At 39.3% G+C, this 20,685-nt stretch overlaps 1 protein-coding gene across 1 annotated transcript; it reads right to left on the minus strand.

Moving 5' to 3' along the window:
* Positions 1–18,386: 18,386 nt before the first annotated feature.
* LOC126914253 (transcription factor SPT20 homolog) lies at positions 18,387–20,241 on the minus strand. Its single transcript, XM_050717900.1, has 4 exons — positions 19,858–20,241; positions 19,458–19,770; positions 18,965–19,367; positions 18,387–18,871 (listed from the first exon to the last, which is right to left on the minus strand). Exons 1-4 carry the CDS (start codon positions 20,217–20,219, stop codon positions 18,387–18,389), a joined length of 1,563 nt encoding a protein of 520 aa, XP_050573857.1. The 5' UTR covers positions 20,220–20,241.
* Between the last annotated feature and the right edge of the window lie 444 nt (positions 20,242–20,685).

Genomic DNA, 20,685 nt, shown 5'->3' on the forward strand with positions numbered 1-20,685 from the left:
TTTTCTGTGAGCTGAAAAGTTGAACGACTATAAAAGGCGTTTGTAGAGGATTTGAAAGCGGAAGAAGAGGCAGATTATTTAATACATAATATCTTCCTTTATAATATATCTAATATCCTAATAATTAGATGAACGTAATACAAATGTTTAGAATCAGAAATTATCTGTTTATATAGAGATCTGTTTGATGCAAGATCTAACATCAATCAAATCGGATTGTATGGATTGTGTATTTGTCTGTGTTAATCCTTTGACGTCGATACCAACGATGTATATAGCGAATGGCGGTTATCAGCCAAGATTATGAGTACGTAGGGAAGAACAGAACTGAACGCTTGCTGTTCCAATAATGACGATCCATAAAAGTCTGAACTCTAATAAAAAAAAAAACGCATGATAACGAATACAGCGCGTATTCTTTCGTATGTCTTCAATGAATATGTATAAGTTTCCTCGTAACAGAGTTGAAAAATGCCTGTAGCGTTCCAAGTTTGAACAACGTTTGTGTTGCGCGAAAATTGAACAATATCTGAACCGCTTGAACGTTAACAAGTATCTTTTTCTGTGTTCGAGGTGTGAAATTTTTATTTTTTTTTATTTATTTATTAGAATATTTACAATCAATTCTCGTTGAGAATTTTCAGTAACTTAGTTTGGCGTGATACAATGACATGGATTATAATAGTTTTATATTGTTGATTCTAGTAGGACTAATGGTTTAATCTAGTGGGTATTTTCTTTTTAGTCTGCGGATCTGGTCCGTCGTGTCCAGTAGTTGGGTGACTAGTGGGTTGTGGTGGTTGTTGACTCTTGTGCTATATCTGCTTCTGAACTTGTGTATTTCATCTTTGACTGTAGGTATCTTGAGGTCTCGGTGGATTGTTTCGTTCGTAACATACCAGGGTGCATTTAATAGGGATCTTAGCGTTTTCGATTGGAAGCGTTGGAGTATTTCAATGTTGGAGTTACTTGCTGTTCCCCATAGTTGGATTCCGTAGGTCCAGACAGGTTTTATTACGGCCTTGTAGAGGGTTATTTTGTTCTGTATGTTTAGTTTGGAGCGTCGGCCCGTGAGCCAATAGAATTTTCTTAGTTTTTCCTTTAGTTGCTTTGTTTTTTCGGAGATATGTTTTTCCCAAGTTAGCCTCCTGTCCAGGGTCATGCCCAGGTATCTTACGGAGTCCTTGCTTGGGATTATTGTGTTGTTAATGGTGACCTGGGGACAGGTTTGTTTTCGGAGCGTGAAGGTTACATGGGAGGATTTTTTTTCGTTTATTTTAAAACCCCATTTTTGGAACCACTTTTCCATGGAGTCGAGACTTCGCTGGAGAGTGGATGAGGCAATTGCTGGGTCTGCGTGGGTAGCTAATAGTGCTGTGTCGTCGGCAAATGTTGCTATTGTTACCTCGTTTGATATGGATAAGTCGGCAGTGTAGATGGAGAATAGTAGGGGTCCGAGGACACTACCTTGCTGTATGCCGGATTTTATTGGGAATGTTGCGGAAGTGGCGCCTAGACATTTAACTATGAATTGTCTGTTGGTTAGGTAGGATTTTAAGATGGAGTAGTATGGGTGGGGTAGGATTTTTTTAAGCTTGTAGAGTAGCCCTTCATGCCATACTTTATCGAATGCCTGTTGGATGTCTAGGAATACGGCTGAGCAGTATTTTTTCTTTTCAAGGGTTTGGCTGATTATGTGGGTTATGCGGTGGATTTGCTCTACTGTTGAGTGTTGTTTTCGGAAGCCGAATTGGTGATCTGGGAGAGTCTTCAATTCTTCTAGGAGTGGAAGGAGTCGATTCGTGAGCATCCTCTCGAATAGTTTAGACAGGGTAGGTAAGAGACTGATTGGGCGATAGGAGCTGGTTTCATATATTGGTTTACCGGGTTTGGGGATGAGGGTGATTAGTGAGATTTTCCACGCCTTAGGAAAGTGTTCAAGGCGGAGGATGGCGTTAAAGATTGATGCGATGAGTGCAATCCCTTTTATGGGAAGTTCCTTGATTGCTTTATTTCCTATTTGGTCGTGACCTGCTGCTTTCTTGGGGTTTAGGCGACTGATTGCTTCTATGATCTCTGCAGAAGTGAAAGGTTGAATAGGAGGGGACATTTGGAAGGGAGTGTGCAGGTATTCGGTGACGTCCGCTGCGGCTATGGAGGAATGGGGTTGGAATACTTCAGTCAAATGTTTGGCAAATAGGTTGGCTTTTTCTATAGGGCTACGCGCCCATCCACCCTGCGGGCGGCGGATTGGAGGTATTATTTGTGGGGGGCGCGTGAGTTTCCTGGAGGCTTTCCATAGTGAGTAGTTTGAGTCGGCTGTGGGGGACAAGCTGGCGAGATATTTGTGAAAACGGTCATTATTGTAGTTCTTTATGGTTTTGGATAGTTTTCTAGTTGCGTTGTTTAGTTTGCGTTTGTCCTCCGGTGTTCTATGGGTCTGCCATATCCTTCTTAGTCTACGTTTTTCTGCTATTTTTTTTAGTATGTACTGGGGGTATTCGTGGTTGCTGATGGACGTTTTTGCCGGTGTGGAGACGCGGGTAGCGTTTATTATGCTCGCATTTAGGTATTCCGTGGCTGCTTCGATTTCATCATTGGTTTTTAGTGAGGTTGAGGCTGAAGTTGTGTGGGTAAAGACTTCTCTAAAGAGCTGCCAGTTGGTGTGTTCGTTATGAATGGAGCCATTAGGTGTATTCTCGATGATAGTTGAACTGACTGTTACTATCACGGGGGAATGATCAGAGGAGAGATCAGCCGAGGAATTGATTTGGACGTGTCTTGACGAGATATTTTTAGTTATGAAGAAATCAAGGAGATCGGGTATTTTGTTTGTGTCGGTGGGCCAGTGTGTGGGTTCGTACGTGGTAAGGTAGTTGAGGTTGTTAGTTAATATGCTGTTGAGGAGGTTTTTGCCTCTTACTGTAACCAGTCTGCTGCCCCATTGGGTGTGTTTCGCGTTGTAGTCTCCTCCGGCTATGAATTTGCTGCCCAGGGTGTCCAGGAAGTGGTCAAAGTCTTCTTTGGCGATGGAGTGTCTGGGAGGGCAGTATACAGCTGAGGTGGTGATTGTACCATGACAGTCTTCTATTGCTACGTTTGTTGCTTGGAGGTAGTCTTTCTGGAATGGTTGAAGTTCGTAGTGCTTGATGTTTGACTTGATTATGATTCCGGTGCCGCCGTGAGCCTTTCCGCTGGGGTGTTGGGTGTGGTAGAAGTTGTAGCCGTGTATTTTGAGGTAGTTTTTGTCGGTGAAGTGGGTTTCGGATATGAGCATCACATCGATTTGCTGTTGTTTTAAGAATAGTTCTAGTTCGGCTTTGTGCTGAGCTAGACCGTTGGCGTTCCACAGAGCTATTCGCATTGGTTTTATTTTGCTTCTGTGCTTATGAATTTGTCCATGAAGCGTGTGAGTAGTGACAGCAAGTTGTTAATTTGCTCAGTTTGCTTCTCGATAAGTTTTTCGAGTCTGGTAAAGTTGTCAGTGCTTGGTGGGGTGGGAATTCTATTTTCTGTGTGTACACTGTGTGTTTTCGAGTTGTATGCGTTTCCTTGCGTTGCCTGCGCATAGGATACTGTTGGTGTGGTGAGTTTTTGGGGTTTAGGTTCTTGTATGTTTATGTCCTTGGGTCTCAGTTTTGGATACTTTATATTATGTAGCGATTTGTAGGCTGAGCATCCTTTGTAGTTCGCAGGATGCTCTCCTTGACAGTGGATACACTTGGCGGGGGTTTCCGGGGATTTAGTGCATTGGTCAGTGGGGTGATTACCTGCACATTTTACGCACCGGAAGTTGTGATTGCAGTATTTCTGCGTGTGGCCGTACCTTTGGCACCTCTTGCATTGTATTATTTCTTTCTTTACAAGAGGTGGCTCGAACTTAACTATGGAGTTCATCAGCCGATTGATATTGTAGATTTCTTTATTGTTTGTTTTTTGTTTTAGGTCTATAAAAAATAAGGATAGTGGGTTTTTTGTGATTCTATGCCTAATGTTACTGATGTTAGTTACTTCGTGGCCGTGATTTGACAGTTCGCATTTTAGTTCGTCTAGATCGACTGAGTGATGGATATTGCGTAGCACCACTCGAAATGGTCTTTCTTGTTTGAGCTGGTATGTGTGGAATTTGGCGTTTAACGTTTTTAATAGCTTGGTTAACTTTCTATAGGCGTCTGGGTGGGACGGCAGTATTTTCACTTGGTTGTTGTTAATCTTTAGCTTGTAGTCTTCTTTGCTGATGTCTTTTTCGATAGTTTTAATCATTGACTGTATGTCGATTACGTCGTTAATGAATATCGGTGGGGGAGGGGGAATTCTTTGAGTATGGAGATTATTTACCTCTTCGGTTGTAATCATGGAGTCTTCCGTGGACTCCAGAATTGAGAATCTATTGTAGGTAGTCACTTGGCTGGCTGATGGTTTGGTTTGAATCTTGTTTACATTTGTCTTGGTCGGTTCGAGCTTTCGTTTTTTCGTGTGGTGGTCATTTACCAGGATAGTTGCGTTGCCCTCTTGCCACGGGGGAGGAAACATGGCGGTGTTATAATTTTGCTCCGGGGAGCCTGTTGGAAATGATAGAGCCATCATCGAGCTAGTTAGTTCAGTGTGAAAGAACTAGTCGAGAGGCTGTTAACCCCTGGCTAGGTTAGTTGGATTTGCTTTCGTCAGCTGGGCGTCACGTGGAGTTTTGTGAACTTCACAGGGCACTGGACACACGTCTGCACGTCTCGGCACTCAGCAGCAACTGGATGGTACTTGCTATTTTGTGGACTTTGCCGGGCACGTCTGCACGCCTCGGCGCTCACGAACGAACTGGCGAGGTGTGAATGCCGCGAGTGTCATGACCAGCCTTTTCACGTGCTCTTGGCGCGCCTTCTACTGGCAAAGATGGGACGCTACTTGAACTAACACGAGATGTTAGTTTTCCGAGAAGATCACGATATCTGTGCGGGTGAGGAAGTTCGGCAACTTGTACCGCTGTAATATAATTCCAAATTACCCTGCGGAGATACCGAGTTTACGACACGTCCCTGGCGATTGAGCGCGGGATGAAGCAAATTTCTATGTTATTGCTTAATAATTTATGATTCCAATTGAAAAATAAGCTTCTTCGCGACCATGCTATAAGCTTCACCGACGAAGACGTGCTTCCTTAGCGAGGCTCCTGACGAACAAGGAATGAAAACCATAGCGACTCGATTCGTCCGTAATTTTAACTGTTAATTTTCGCCTAATTAATAATTGTTCTAACTCCATCTAAAAAAGAAGAAAAAAAAGTAATTGAAGAATCCACGTATGCGTACATTGTTATAAAGAACGATATGATGTGTAAATAATTATAAGTTACAAAGAATAAAATAATAAATAATACGATGAAAATTGTATACCTGGAGAGCAACGAATATTTGGTTCTTTCAAATCTTAACTTCGCACGATCGTATAGAAGTTCGTCAACTTTAAACTCGGTTTTTCTTAGTCTTTTCTTAGAGCGGCTAAAATTGTTGAGGTTATTCAGTATATAAAGAGAGAAAAACGCGTGGATAAAGTGTAAGATACAAAGTATATATTTGACTTAATAATGAAATACAGGAATACAATTTGAGCTGGTCCAGATCCGCACGCTAGCAGTGTTACTTTATGACTGAGAACCCCGAAGCCAACGTCGCCTGTCTACCGTTTATGGTCTGCCTCCCTGCTATTCTTTTGTTTATATGCTGTCGATGGCTTCAGCGCTTGAGAAAGCTAAAAAGACCAGATGTGGAGTTTTCCTAGAAGTGGTGAACACTTCAACACCCTCCCTAAAACTCTACATCCCAACAAACAATTATATCTGAATATTTTCTAACTCTCGTCGTAAATATCTGAACCTTGATTTTGTCAATGTCTTCACAAATACATTTGCCAACTGCCTTTCTCTTTTCCATTCAAATTAATTTATTACTAAAAAAACTACGAGAAGACTAAACAGATCATGTAGAGTTTTTTTTTTTATATTAGAAGTGATAGTCACTTCGACACCCTCCCTAAAAACTCTACATCTCTATAAGCAATTACCTCTTAACATCTTTTTTATTTTTCAAACCTAACTTTTGTCTTAAATATTCAAATCTTGGTTTTGGCAACGCTTTTGTACATATATCTGCCAGTTGCTCTTCGCTTGTTACATATGTTACATCAATTTCGCCTCTATTGTATAAATCTCGCAAAAAGTGGTATCTTATATCAATATGCTTACTTCTTTGATGGAATTCAGGATTCTTAATTAATTTTACGACACTAGTATTATCTACACATAGCGTATACTTAAATATCTCTATTTTGCATTCGAGAAATATTTTCTTTAGCCACATAATTTCTTTCTTTTCGGATCTCATCGTTTCGTTAAAATCCACTGGTAATTTTTTCGCTACGTACGTTACTGGGTTACCATAAAAATCGGTTCGCTTGATCTTATCTCTATCTCTCAATTGTCTCACATTCTCGCTAGTTATAAAAGGTTGTTTTTCAGTTTCACTCTCTGCACTTTCATACGTACATACTCTCAGTTGACCGTAATCCTCCGAGCAGGTCGGACCTCTCGGCCCTAAGGGATAAACAGGCATAGGCCCTAACAGTGAGCGCGGCAAGCTATACAGTGCACAGTAGACAGTGAGAGAGCAAAAAAAAAAAAGAAAAACAAAAAGAGTGCTAAACAGTGAAAAAATAGTGATAACATCAACCTCTCTACAAACAATTTAAAAATAGAAGAAGAAAGGAATGAAATCGAAACCAAGGAGGCGGAACCCGCCATAAGCTCGTCAAAAAAAGGAATCAAAAGAAAAATAGAAAAACAACAAATAATTAAAGATAGCAGCATAAGAACTGCTACACAAAAGACGCGGAAACTCAATCCGCCCCCAAACCTGGTAACCAGGAACAAAATAAACAGAAAACAAGAAAATTTAAAAGGAGAAGAAAGCGACTCACAAGAAGAGCACGACGATAAAAACGAAAATATGAAACAAAAAAGAAGCCCACAACCTCAACCAATGGCAATCACATTAAAAAACAGATTCGAAGCCCTCCAAGCCCAAGACCCCTGCACACCGCAACCGCATGAAACCATTATCGAAAACATTAAAAAAAAAACGACGTATTAAGGGAAAAGGCAACCAGACAGCCCACTCCCCCGGACACGTCACCAATAACCACAAGCAAAAGCTATACCGTCCGGACAAGCACCCCCCCCCCCCCCGCCGCTCCGCCAAAAAAAAACAACACCACATCCTTCAACATTACTGAAAAACCAAACTCATAAGGGCCTGCCACCCAGCCACCCCGCTGAAGACCAGGCAGACCCCCCCCCCACATCAGCAAATGGGGCCAGGCCACCCCCCATCAACATAACATTACAAGACCCAAAAGACACAATAGCACTCATGGAAAATTCCCTCAAAATCAAGAATTTCCATATTAAAAGAATCCATTCAGGTAAGCACGTGCTTTATCTTCAAAACATAAATGACTACGCGAATGCAAAAAAAATACTGACCGCAGCCAACACGGCCTATTTCACATATACCCCAAAATCTCAAAAACCCCACACGTACCTACTAAAAGGGCTAGGAAACAGCTACACAGAAGCGGAAATACTAGAAGACCTAAAAGCCCTGAAAATAGAAGAAGTTAATTTCACCAAAGTGACTCGATTCACAACAAGAAAATCAAGGGAGAACAACACATTGCTCCCAATCTATATAATTCAAGTCTCCCCCGATAGCAACATTGGGAACCTACTAAAAATAAACAGACTTAACTATCTAAAAATAGCATGGGAAAAAATTAAAAAAAACGATATCACGCAGTGCTACAAATGCCAGCGAATAGGCCACACAGCACAAAACTGTAATCTAAACTATCGCTGTGTAAAATGCACTGAACCGCACGGGCCAGGCGAGTGCAAAATAAAAAAAGAAGCAGCAATAAGCAAAGAAAAAATCTACTGCGTAAACTGCAAAAACTACGGACATCCTGCATCATACAAAGGATGCCCAAAACTCGTCGAATTACCCAAAAAGATTAATGAAAAAATCACCAAAGCAAAAACAGCAAAAGCCGAAAGAATCGCCAAAATAAGCCGTAAGTACGTCCCCGAGCTAAAATTCGCGGACATAGTAAAACAAAGAACAAGTATAAACGAGACAAGCCCACAAGTAACAAACATAGCGGCACAAGTCAAACAAAACCCCAACCCAACAATAGACTCACCCCAAATAAGCATAATAAATGTCATTGAAGACTTCAAAAAAAGCATTCTAAAAGCTCTAAGCGAACAACAAACACAACTAAACGAAATAAAAAAAGCACTAAATACACATGAAGAAAGAATCGATTCCATCTTCAACATCATCGAAAATATAGACGAAGATTAGCCAAATCCCACCCGTCCACCAATCACAGCAAAAAATAAACCAGATAAAAGTTAAACATCTGAAAATCATCTCAATAAACGCCAACTCACTAATCTCAAACCAAAAAAGATACAGCATGCTAACACTAATTAAGAAAGAAACCCCCGACATAGTACTTATCTCAGAAACCAAACTGAACTATAGACATAAAGTGCAATACAAAAACTACTCTATAATAAGACACGACAGACCAAACGCTACCCAAGGAGGAGGAACGGCAATCCTCATAAAAAACCCCCTGAAGTTCAAAACAATACAAAACGACAAAATAACAAAATTCAAAATCCTAGAGACGACGATCATAAAAATAAAAATAAACAATAAGGAAAACTTATTTATCTCCGCAGCCTACGCAGCCCACGGAAACCAGAATCAATTTAACGACGAATTCGACGATCTCTTCCAACTTTTACAGCTCGACAAACAGGAAAACTACTACATAATAGCCGGTGACCTTAACGCCAAACATACCAGCTGGAAAAACGAAACAAACAACACGAGAGGAAACTCCGTCAGAACCTGGCTAGACAATAAAAGCATTTTCTACAAAACAAACCTCTATGGCTCCGAGCTACCCTCTTACCCAAAAGGACGCTCCTACCTAGACATATGCCTAGCAGACGCCCGAATAAAATTCCAAAACTTACGACCAAATAACACTCTCAAAACCATAGACTACGACAGCGACCATAACGCCATAGTATTTCAGATAAGCAAAAACACATCCGACTACCTAACACTCGAAACGCAGACCGAAACACCCAGGTTCAACTATAAAAAGACAGACTGGAAAAAGTTCCAAAACCTGCTCGAACAGAACTGCGACCTAAAAATCTACAACAATGTCAACCTAACAGACAGACAAATCGACTCGTTCATAGACGAAATAGAAAAACATATACAAGAATCCGTACCGACATTTAAAAAAAAAGACTCCTGCGAGCCATATATAAATTATAAAATAAAAAAACTACAACGAGATAAAAGTTACATACTATCGAAATTAAACAACCTAAGACACAACTACTCTTACGACAAAAGAGAAGACATAGAATTCCTAAAGTACCTGCTACACGAAATAAAATCACAACTAAAACAAGAATTCGCAAACTCTATAAATCAATACTGGACAAATAAAATAAAAAATATCTCCAAAAAGACTCTGCTAGCAAGTTCCCGCAGATAAATCAAATTTTCAGACCAAAGGAACAAAACTCCATCCCGCCCCTCAAACTGCCTCCAGAAAAAGCCTCCCTCATCCAAGAAGCAGGCATCGAGATACAAAACACCAACAAAGACACAGAGGGCAACTTCATAATATCAAAAACAACGGAAAAACTAGACATTATCGGCACCCACTTCGCCAAAACTCACACACAAAACGAACACATGGGCCGAGAACAATTAAACAGAATTATCATCGCCGAAACAAACATACTAAAAAATAAAATAAAACAAGACATAGCGCTAAACAAAACAGTCTGCACATTCTCAAACGAAAACACATCGGACGACCCCAAACAGCCCGACCCAGAAATAAACTACTTTACAAACTTCAATCAACTAAGTACAATCTTCTCCACGCTAAACAACAAAAAATCCGCCGGCTTCGATGGCATTCCAAACATCTCGCTCAAACGCCTACCAAACAAAATAAAATGGTACTACACAGTACTGTTTAATAACGCACTAAACAACACGTACTTCCCCCAAAAATGGAAAAAAGCCAAACTCATAGCCATTACAAAAAAAAAATAAAGACGGCTCATCACCTGCAAACCTGCGACCCATAAGCCTCCTCCCCAACATAAGCAAAGTATACGAAATGATCATAAACAACCCCCTAGCAGCCTTCTGCTCAAAAAATAAGATAATCCCGGAAAACCAATTCGGCTTCCGCCACAAACACTCCACAATCCACGCAATAAACAAACTTACGTCGGATATCTGCTGGGCACTTAACGCAAATCAACGAGTAGCCGCCTGCCTAATAGACATCGAAAAAGCCTTCGACGCCGTCTGGATCCCAGGGCTCATTTATAAAATAATTAAAAAGAACTTCCCCGAATACCTAATCAAAATAGTATGGGACATGATAACAAACAAAACGTTCATAATGACCGACGGCTCGCACACTTCAAGCAAAGAATTCTCCATAGAGAACGGCCTGCAACAAGGAACAGTAAATTCCCCGCTACTCTTCAGCATCTACAATAACGACTTACTAAACCTCTTTAACCTCAACACATCCACACATAAACGCTCCATAGCCTTCGCGGATGACCTAATCATCTACGTAACAGGCCGCAAAACCAAAACGATAAGAACAGAACTGCAAGAACTCTTTAACAAAATCAGCGATTACTATCATACATGGAAACTAAAAATTAACGCAAGCAAATGCGAAACCATACTATTCAGACCCATGACAAGCAAAATCGGCCCAGCAGAAAGGGAACAAATCAGGAAATTCCGCCTAAAAGAAAAAGCAAACGAAGAGAACCTCATACCACACAAAAATTGCGTAAAATACCTAGGAATAAACATAGATGAAAAACTAAATTACAAGCAACACATCGAAATCCAACTCTCCAAAGCCAGCAAAGCTTTTTGGAATACAAAAAGGCTGTTTTATTCCAGACTTCTCGATAGCAAAGTAAAAATCATGTGCTACCAATCGTTAATAAGACCCATTATAACCTACGGCTGTCCAATATGGTACAACATACCAGCGTCAATAATGGAAAAAATTCGTATATTTGAAAGAAAATGCATCAGAGCTTGCCTGAGCATTTACAGATCTGAACACAGCGGATACAGAAAATACGTAAAAAACAAAAAAATATACGACTTAGCCAACATCCACCGCATCGACTGTCACATCCTAAAACTAACGAGAAATCACTTCTCGCAGGCCGCGAAGATCAAAGAAAACAGCCTAATCTTCGGCTGCTTATACGCAAACGACGCATACTTCAAAAACACTCTGTTAACAGGCTACATCCCCCCCGAAGCCTTTCTATACCTAGACGAAAGAAACTATCTCCAAGACCAAAACAACATACCCATAATTTATCATATGCAAAGGAAAATAGGAATGAAATCTATTCAATACGAGGAAAACCTAGATAGCCGTACTGCAGACACTAGGTGGAGATACAACATGGCCCTCCCCCAAAAGGATACAGAAGACAAACACAGAAAGAACACAAAAAAATATTGGTGGATACGGAACCCATAACAAAAAACAACAAGATAAAGAACCACAAAACGGCAACGCCCACTGAATTAAGTGTAAATATGTAAATATGTAAATAGATATACGAATACTATACTAATCCCACAGAACACCCCTCCCCTCCCCTCCCAGTCCATCCCCTCCCATCCTGTAGTATAATATAATGTAATATTGTAATATCGTTACACGTGTATCACGTGTACCTGTATATGTGTGTACAATATGTATATAGAATATGATATAATATATATATCACATACATATTTATATATTATATATATTTATATATATTATATATGTTTATATATAAGCGATAATATAAACATATCGTACGTGTAAACTTAGTACATATAGATCTGAATGGGGACTCTGAACTTCCTACTTTTGTTATCCGTCCAACGATATCGTTCAACAAGGATTCGTCGCTGAAAACGATAGATAAGGCGGAAGAACTGACGGGCAGCAATCACTTCGGACTTCGGTCAAACGAAGGGAACGGAAATCCTCACGAAATCGTACAAAAGCCTGTGTTCCGATTTGATTTAATTCGATGTGTTACCATCATACTGCCTTCATTACTGACTTTTAGAATATTGACGAATCCTCGCGAACAACTCTTTGCAAGAAATGTACGTCTAAATACGTTTGTGTACACAAAGGACAACGAAACGAACGACATGTTATGTATAAATAAGACTGCGCTCGAACGGGAATCCACAGATCGTGACAGGATTCAGAAGTTGAAACGTGAAATGATCGCGAGAAAGGTGTCTGAGAGCACACAGGTACAATGTCCAGTATTCAAATAATTATACGTAAACTTTATTTCGTCAGATTTTTCATATTGTGTTAATGGTAAGTATGTATAAATATATACACGTATATGTATAATTCTTACGTGCCAGTTTCGTTTACGTTGTTACATTATGCGCTGTAATCGGATAAATGATTAGTCCTTACACCTAAGGAAAGGAGATTCGGCGAACGCAAGAAGAATAAATAGGGTGAGAAAATAGAAGGAAAACACGCGTTGCGTTCGTTGCATACTTTAGTCCCATTTTAAGTTAAGACAGTGAAAACCTAGGAGTCCTTGAAAGCCAGAAGGTCGCACTGTACTTTGGTTCTTCCTTTTTCTTTATTTTTCTGCCATCCGATGGAACTAAAATATAAGTCCTCGTCTAATTGAAAATCCGTACAACTTGTCGACAGGTCGAGACAAGGGTACATACGCGTTTGAATGCTATATCTTGTTAATGAAATTCTATGTACAAATATCGTGTAAAATATACGAATGATACGTAAGAAGAGGCTAAGTTTCGAAAAAAGTTAGAAAGAGACCATATATCGTGCACGTGGTGAGAAACGAATAATTTTAAATAAATATACAAACATTAAAATCGAACGATTGTTCGAAGCGAAGTTGCTGAACAGACGAGTAGTAGCAAGTGAGAGCAAGTAAAGTGGCAAATATAACAGAGTTAACAGAAAAACTTTAGTTGTTCACATTGTGAGTATTGAAATATGTACTTTATTAAGGGATACACGCGCAATGTGACAAAGAATTCAAAGTGTTTCGATGTATACGGATAAGAAGATCCGTCTCTGTTCGGAAGATAAGATAAAAATAATTCGTTTCTTTCTTAGTAACTCTTTCGCGATTATATAAATACTATCGATAAGAAATACTTCTTAAGAAGGATTTTGGTCTTTCGATACACGTATGTACATATATAACCTGAGCTGAGAGAAAAATAAAAATGGAATGTATTTTTAAAACTTCTTTTTTAATAATAATATAACAATATTCGGTTAAATATTCATGAACATCAACATACAGTATTCTTATCTACGTTACAAATCGTTAAGAGAAAAACGAAGTCTTTTTTACGTCCAAGAGTACAAAACTGTAGCAAAAACCTAAATTCACTTTCCCCTCTCCGAGTGGATATCGTGAGGCTAACTTTCACACATCTAAACCGAACATATATATTTTACAAAACGCGTTTACAAAATGAATAGCGAACACGGGGGCAAACAAGACGTTAACTAAAGTTTTTCCGAAGTCACTCTGCGAACGGTCTTTACACCAGGGGATACAAAAAGGTATCTGAATGGCGACGGTGACAGTATCTTTTCATTCCATTTCCGTTTGTCTCGTTTAGCGAGAACGACGTGAATCCCACCGACAAAAATAAATAAAGGAAAGCGCATTATATTAAATATTGTACATTTATCGTGACCGATGCAGTGTTGGATCAGGATTCGAGGGGCTGTATCGAGAGAAAATTCTCATTGTCCCTCTCGAGACTTTTTTCCTCAGGAAAAGAAAAAGAGACTGGGATGAAGAACGGTGTGAGTTCTTTCTTTTTTTACCTGGGAGGAGCGAGGGGGATAAATGTTACACTTGCGTCTCATTAATCTTTAATTAGATAATCAATTCACTAGTTACGAAATGTCATAATAAAAAGTAGTACTCTATAGTTGGTATTTCAATAATAATAGCGTAATAATAATAATTATATTCCATAGTTTTGTTTGCAATTATCGTCTATCGAATAATTAATTAATTAATTAATTAATTAATTAACGTTTACTCCATCATGATATAACCGCGACCTATATTGTGTTTGATAATATAAAAAGAAAAACAAATCGTATAATACATATATAGTATATATATTATATATATATAATACATATAGTATATATATATAATATATGTAATACATATATAGTATATATAGTACATATATAATATATATATAGTGTTGTATCGTTCACTTTTCGTTACAATAATAAATTGTCCACGAACGCTGACGTGCCAACAAATCCGACGTGCAAACCGCTTCCGTTTCATTCGTTTCTTTCTTTTTATTTTTTATCATCTACGGGAGTAATCTTTCGCGAATCTACAATCCATCTCTTTCTCGATGTTCGAACACACTAAGACCCATTTTTACACTCGCAATTATGTGCTCGAACTATCTTCAGAAAGAGAAAACTCATTTTTCTTTATATCTGTTGCACACACACACACCCATCACATATCGTATTTTTACGATTCGTTCGCAAATGAACGCCGATTCTTAGCAATTGTGTCATCTTCGTTAGTAATTAATTATTAATAAAATCAAACGATAAAATGACTCGTGTAGATCGCGATCGTCGGATTGGTACACAATAGCGTTCGATTGTTCGCTCTTAAAGAGTTTACTACCAAAAAAGGTATACCACTTTCAGATTTACAACACTGCCCTAAACACAGCCATACTAAGCCAAATACTTTTGGGTCTTCGTCGTTACGTTTATTCTTTTTACTAGTAAAATCGTTTACTTAAATCTACAGTCGATAACCATCCGCATTTCGTAGATTGTTATTTTTTGTTCTTTGTATTACTCTGTTTCTTATCGTTTTCATCTCACTTTTAGAAATTTCAGACGCACGACAGGATTTGTTTCTCAACCGATTTATAGTTGACCCGCTCGATTTAACTGCTATCACATAATTCTACATAATTATCTTTTTTTCTCTTTCTTTTTGTCCTTTTATATGACGATCTTGGAAAGACGAATCTACGACGTTCTTTCTATAAAACTAGTCCGAGGGACGAAGGACGTAGAGAAAAACCGGTGGATGGAGGAAAGAAAGGGCGAAAAAGAGAATACATAACAAAAGGAATGTTTCGGAATCGATTGACGATTCACATTAACCGATTTATAAAAGAATTTAAAATAGTCTAAAAATAACAAAAAGCGATCTTTCGAATTTGGAACTTAATTGAGTGAAAGAAAACCGGTTATCTTAAACGAACCATTCTCGTTAAACTTACCCCCGTCCAACCCCGCGATTAAAATTTTCAAGGCAAAAAACATTCGCCAATCGTTCGTTAGATTCTTTCTTTATTTTTATAAAAAAAAAAGAAAAATGCTTTTTGCCTTCTTTTATAACGAATTCAAAGGGTACCGATGTATATAAGACAAATGGAAATGTACGATGTTATATGTATATAGATATATTTGATGATAAATGTATCAGAATGAGTCAAATACATTTTTCAAGAGGTAACGTGTCTCTCAAACGGGTCATGATTTCTCTGGCTTTTTGTTTCGAATCGGACCGCGCTTTCGTCGACGGAAACGCCACGTTTAAATATGAATCTTACACCGGTTGCATGTGCCATTAATGATTCTGATTATGATTAAATCGGTTATAGCTTGGTTACATGGTGGCTACATTGTACACCGTGTATTTAAAAAATATCCGACGAAACGGACTTCAGAAGTACACCTTCACGCATCATTCGTTACCAACTAGTCATTTAAATAGGTATCGAAGAAAAAAGAAAGAGGAAAAGTTACACTTACAGTTTACTATGATACAGCACTGGCATAGTCACATACTTCGGTATGTATGTGTACTTGTATCTGTATTTGTATTTCCTTTTCTCGGGTTTATCGTGCACAGAGATATCCTATTATAATTATAACGCGTGTGTGTGGATCCCTTTCTCGCTTTTTTCCCGAATATTAACACTATACTTATATGTTTTGAATTTTTCTTTCGTGATAATATTAATAGTAATAATGGTAATAATAAGAAGAAGAATAATAATAAAAATAATATTATTAATAATAATAGTAGTAGTAGTAGAGTAATAATAGTAATTATAATAATTAAGAATCAATAAGAATTATATATAATAGCAATAATAATAATAATAATAAATTCATAATAGACAGGGAAATTAATAATAATCGTTATTATTATCGTAATAATAGTATAGTATGTACAGAACGATTTTCATGCGAGGGTCCTTTTCGATTACGCTTCGTAGCTACATATTTTGATTGAACTGTACATGTTGGACCCTCGGTTTGAAAAACTTTTGTTGTCAAAATTAACACGATTTATAAATCCTCCCATTAGTAAGCTTGTGAATTTCTACTTTTTGGTTGCGACACCGTTAATCCGCGTTGTCTCGCCTGTCCTGTTATTAGGTTTCTTTCCCATAGGACAATTTAGCAGATTATTTTGAAGGTTAATTTCAGAATGATCCATAAAATTTAATGGTGCTAAGGTTTCGGCACAACCTTCGGCAACCGTTGCGATCTCTTAATAACAAATTAACCTAAGTTAACATTACTTAACTTTCCACTAAATTCTTTTCTCCCTTCCTTACATACAATGTTGTTGATTTCTTTTTCAATATCTTTCCATTTTCATACAGTTCGTTTTTTTTTTCTTGTTATATACTTTGCATCTTGTCACGATAATAATAATAGTGGTATATAATAACTGCATATAATCGCTACGCTAATAATATTTGAACTATTAATTATTAATTAACGTTAAGTATATGTAAAGTTCGAGCTATCGCGGGGAGACGCGGTCGTTAGAATACGCGTCAACGAGAGTCGTAAATTCCCGTTACGATTAGAATAATCGACACCACGAATAGTTCGATCCCCGTATTTCGGTTAGGATAATCGGGGTGGTTGATGCGGTATAACACTGAGAGTCACAGAATTATAATAATGTATATTTCCAACAATTAGTCTACACGATTGAAAAGATATCAACAATTAACAACTTTATCGCACGCAGATAATATAGATGTATACAATATAGAGCAAGGCTCTTACAATTGAGCTTAGTCTCTTGGTGGACGTAGCACGATATGATACTTAATAGAATAAGCGAATGTTTGGCAATGTCGCGGATCGACTTGAATTTTGACTCAATGTGTAACGTTCGACGCGTCACAAGGAACTGATCGACCTTTGATGATTTTTTTGTTTCATCTTTAAGACGACCCCCACTATACTTAGGTCACGCCACCGTTCGCGCCTATGATCACGTATGTCTGTTCTTGCGTGGAAAACGTAACGGACCAAATTCGACATTTCGAGAACTCGCTGCTTGGCGACAGCTATGCGCTCGTCGATACATTGTATATGATCCGGCGGTCAGATAAGACGATCTGACTGAGACATTGTAGGGCCGCGAGTGACGGTTAGAAAATACAGCCTGTGTTAAGCCTCGTGGCGTAACAGTATACACAACACATTTGTACGATTTCACTCAGCCTGCACGAGCAGCAGCGAGGGAAGGTGATATAGATGAAAAAGTCATGTGTAAGGGGAATAAAAGTTTGGGCAGAGACATAGTGTGTGTTTCTTTTGTATATGTATGTGTATTAGGGGATAAAGTATTAATAGTCTCTCTTGATTTCATGTGTGTATAGTTTCAAATTAATTGTTTCTCGTCCTTCCACTGGTTCGCAATTGGGGAGCCGAGGTTGAGATACGAGAATACAATAACGTAAGTTCAAGTGTCCATTGAGCCAGCTGTAGAATCTTCGCGGAGCATCTAAGCAGCACCACAACACGCTGTATCGCTCCTGCACCTTAACTCGGAGATAGAAAAGGGAAACGCGTCATCCGGGATTAATTTGGTCGCACCAGTGGTACTCTGACCCGTCTCTGAACATCAGCACTTGGTCAGTGTACCGGACGTAAGTAGTTGTACCTGATCTCCACGAAGCTAGGAACGCAGAACGGATGGAAGTTACTCTCTCTGTTCTCATGACAGAGAGGTGGAACAGCGACCGTTCTTTCTAAACGGTTGACATACGATGCAAGATCATCGTTCGCCCACTAACATAGTCACTCGTGTTAACCGACTTCACTAATAGTCACTACAATCCTTCGACAAATTTTGAAAGTTGATCTTGTGGCGTCATGGGCGTCACTTCACTCGAGTCTGTGCCACTAGTGGGTGGTGGAGCTGGAGATGGATGATGTGGCATGGTACCCGGGTGACCAGTCGGTGCACCAGTTCCACCACTCAGCTGCGAAAGCATCATTTCACTTGGCCCACCGAGTTCATGAGCCGGTGAATGTGTTGGTGTACCATGAGGTGTACCATGGTGTACCATGCCAGGCGATGGCACCGGCCCTGATCGAGGAGAAGGAACTGGCTGATTACGTGGAGAAGGAACCGGTCGTGGGGAAGGATTTGGTTGAGGAGAACGAATTGGCGGTGGAGATCGAACGGACTGCATTAATTGTTGCTGTACAGAAATCCCTGGAGGCCCCATCACACCTTGCGGAGAAGGTACCGGAGGTAGTGTTGGTTTTAAGCCAGGTTGACCGTATCCTTGTTCGCTAAAGCCACCATAACCTGGAGAAGAATACGCGGAATCGTGGCAAGCGTTAGACCACGAACCAAGCGGCTCGACGAATCTCGTTTTCTCCAGAATTAAATAATTCTTACCGAGAAGGGGCGGCCTTATAGGTCGCTGTTGACCGTAAGGCGGTGCTGGTGGTTGTGTAAATTGTTGTTGCTGTTGTTGCTGCTGCTGTTGCTGCTGCGACGGGTGCTGGTGCCTTTGCAATACTAGCATTTGCTGTTTATACCATTGTGGTGGTTGCTGTTGAACAGGTTGCTGCTGTTGCTGCTGTTGTTGTTGCTGTTGATTTAGCATTGCCTGTATTTGCATTCTGCCTTGCTGTTGTTGTTGTTGTTGGTGGTGGTGGTGGTGGTGGTGGTGCTGCTGCTGCTGCTGCTGAGACATTATATGCTGCAGAGCAGGTTGTTGCTGCGGCTGATTAGGACCCAAAGGTCCGCCCACTCCTCCACCGTATTGACCACTTTGTTGTTGATTTAGAGCGAGTGCCTATTAATTTAAAAAATTATATGGTAATAGAAATTATTAAAATCGAAAATGTCAGCAGACAAATAATATAGAAGAAATTAATCGTCATACCCGTTGTTTGATAAAAGTAGCCATAATCGGTGGATTGCTTTTGAGTATTTGAAGTATTTGGTTTTGTTGTTCAGGAGTATGGGGATTCTTTAGAGTTTGCATAAGTTGCTGCAATACATGCTTGTGCATGTTGCTTTGAGTTTGAGGACCAACTTGATTAACCGGACCACCGAGAACTCCAGCTTGCCTAGGCATCTGTCCTCCCATAGCTATTGCTGGCAGCCCTTGATGTTGTTGCTGCTGTTGCATTAACTGTTGCGGCGTTTGCTGTCTCAAACCAGGATTCTGTTGCATCAGTGCACTTGGCTGATACCTACTGTAAATAAAGGTGTAGCTTTAATACCTCTTTTTATATACATATATGTATACGGTATTTTAATTATTATATTCAATAACTCACCTTGCTGTCCATTGATCCATTGGAATAAGATGTGTACCGCCAGGATTTGGCATTTGTACAGGCATTGGACGTTGCATAGGAGGTGGTGGCATTACGCCACCTGTTTGTCCTCCTACGCCAACTCCAGCACCAACTCCACCACCTGGCGTTACTTTACCATAACCATGCGGTACTTGTTGCCGTGCAGCTTCTTCTTGTACTTGCTTAACAACTTGGAGAACGTGAGCAGGTGGCGTTTGAGTTCCAGGTTTCAATCCTATTCCAGGTTGATGTGGCGAAGGTAAATTGGTAGGACTGACACCTAGTTTCATAGCAACACCTGTGGTCATAGTAACATTTGAACTCTGTTGTCCGGATTGCATCGCTCCCACTGGACCTGTGGGTCTGCTACTACTACTACTACTACTACTACTACTACTACTACTACTACATTGAATACATCTTTGAATTGAAAGTTTACGCGCCTCCTATTATAAAATAAAAATATTTATTATAAATATTCATAGCAAAATTATTAATATATTCAGTTAATAAAAATATATTTTTACCTGTGGATTAGCTTGTTTAGCATCGGCCGGCGATGAACCATCATCCAAATCTAAACCAAGTTTTTCCATATGATGAGGATGACCGTCTTTTCCTTTACAGCTTATACACAGATCAAAATCCTAGCATAATAAATAATAACATTAGATTGTTTGAAAATTGGATGATACATGTTTACAGATGATTGTTTTAATACTTACATCACAAACCGTACAATGATATCTTGTTTCTACATGGCTCTTACAATTATTGCAAGTATAGACAAACTTGTCTTGACCTTGA

Source organism: Bombus affinis, chromosome 3 (genome assembly GCF_024516045.1).
Source record: "Bombus affinis isolate iyBomAffi1 chromosome 3, iyBomAffi1.2, whole genome shotgun sequence".
Lineage (NCBI taxonomy): Eukaryota > Metazoa > Arthropoda > Insecta > Hymenoptera > Apidae > Bombus > Bombus affinis.

Excerpts from the sequence above, each read along its gene's own strand:
- LOC126914253 (XM_050717900.1), bottom strand. The coding sequence starts at position 20,219 with ATGCAATCCGGACAACAGAGTTCAAATGTTACTATGACCACAGGTGTT. Across the intron at positions 19,771-19,857 it reads ATGGATCAATGGACAGCAAG|GTATCAGCCAAGTGCACTGA; the intron begins GTGAGTTATTGA and ends TATTTACAGTAG. Across the intron at positions 19,368-19,457 it reads CTACTTTTATCAAACAACGG|GCACTCGCTCTAAATCAACA; the intron begins GTATGACGATTA and ends TTAAATTAATAG.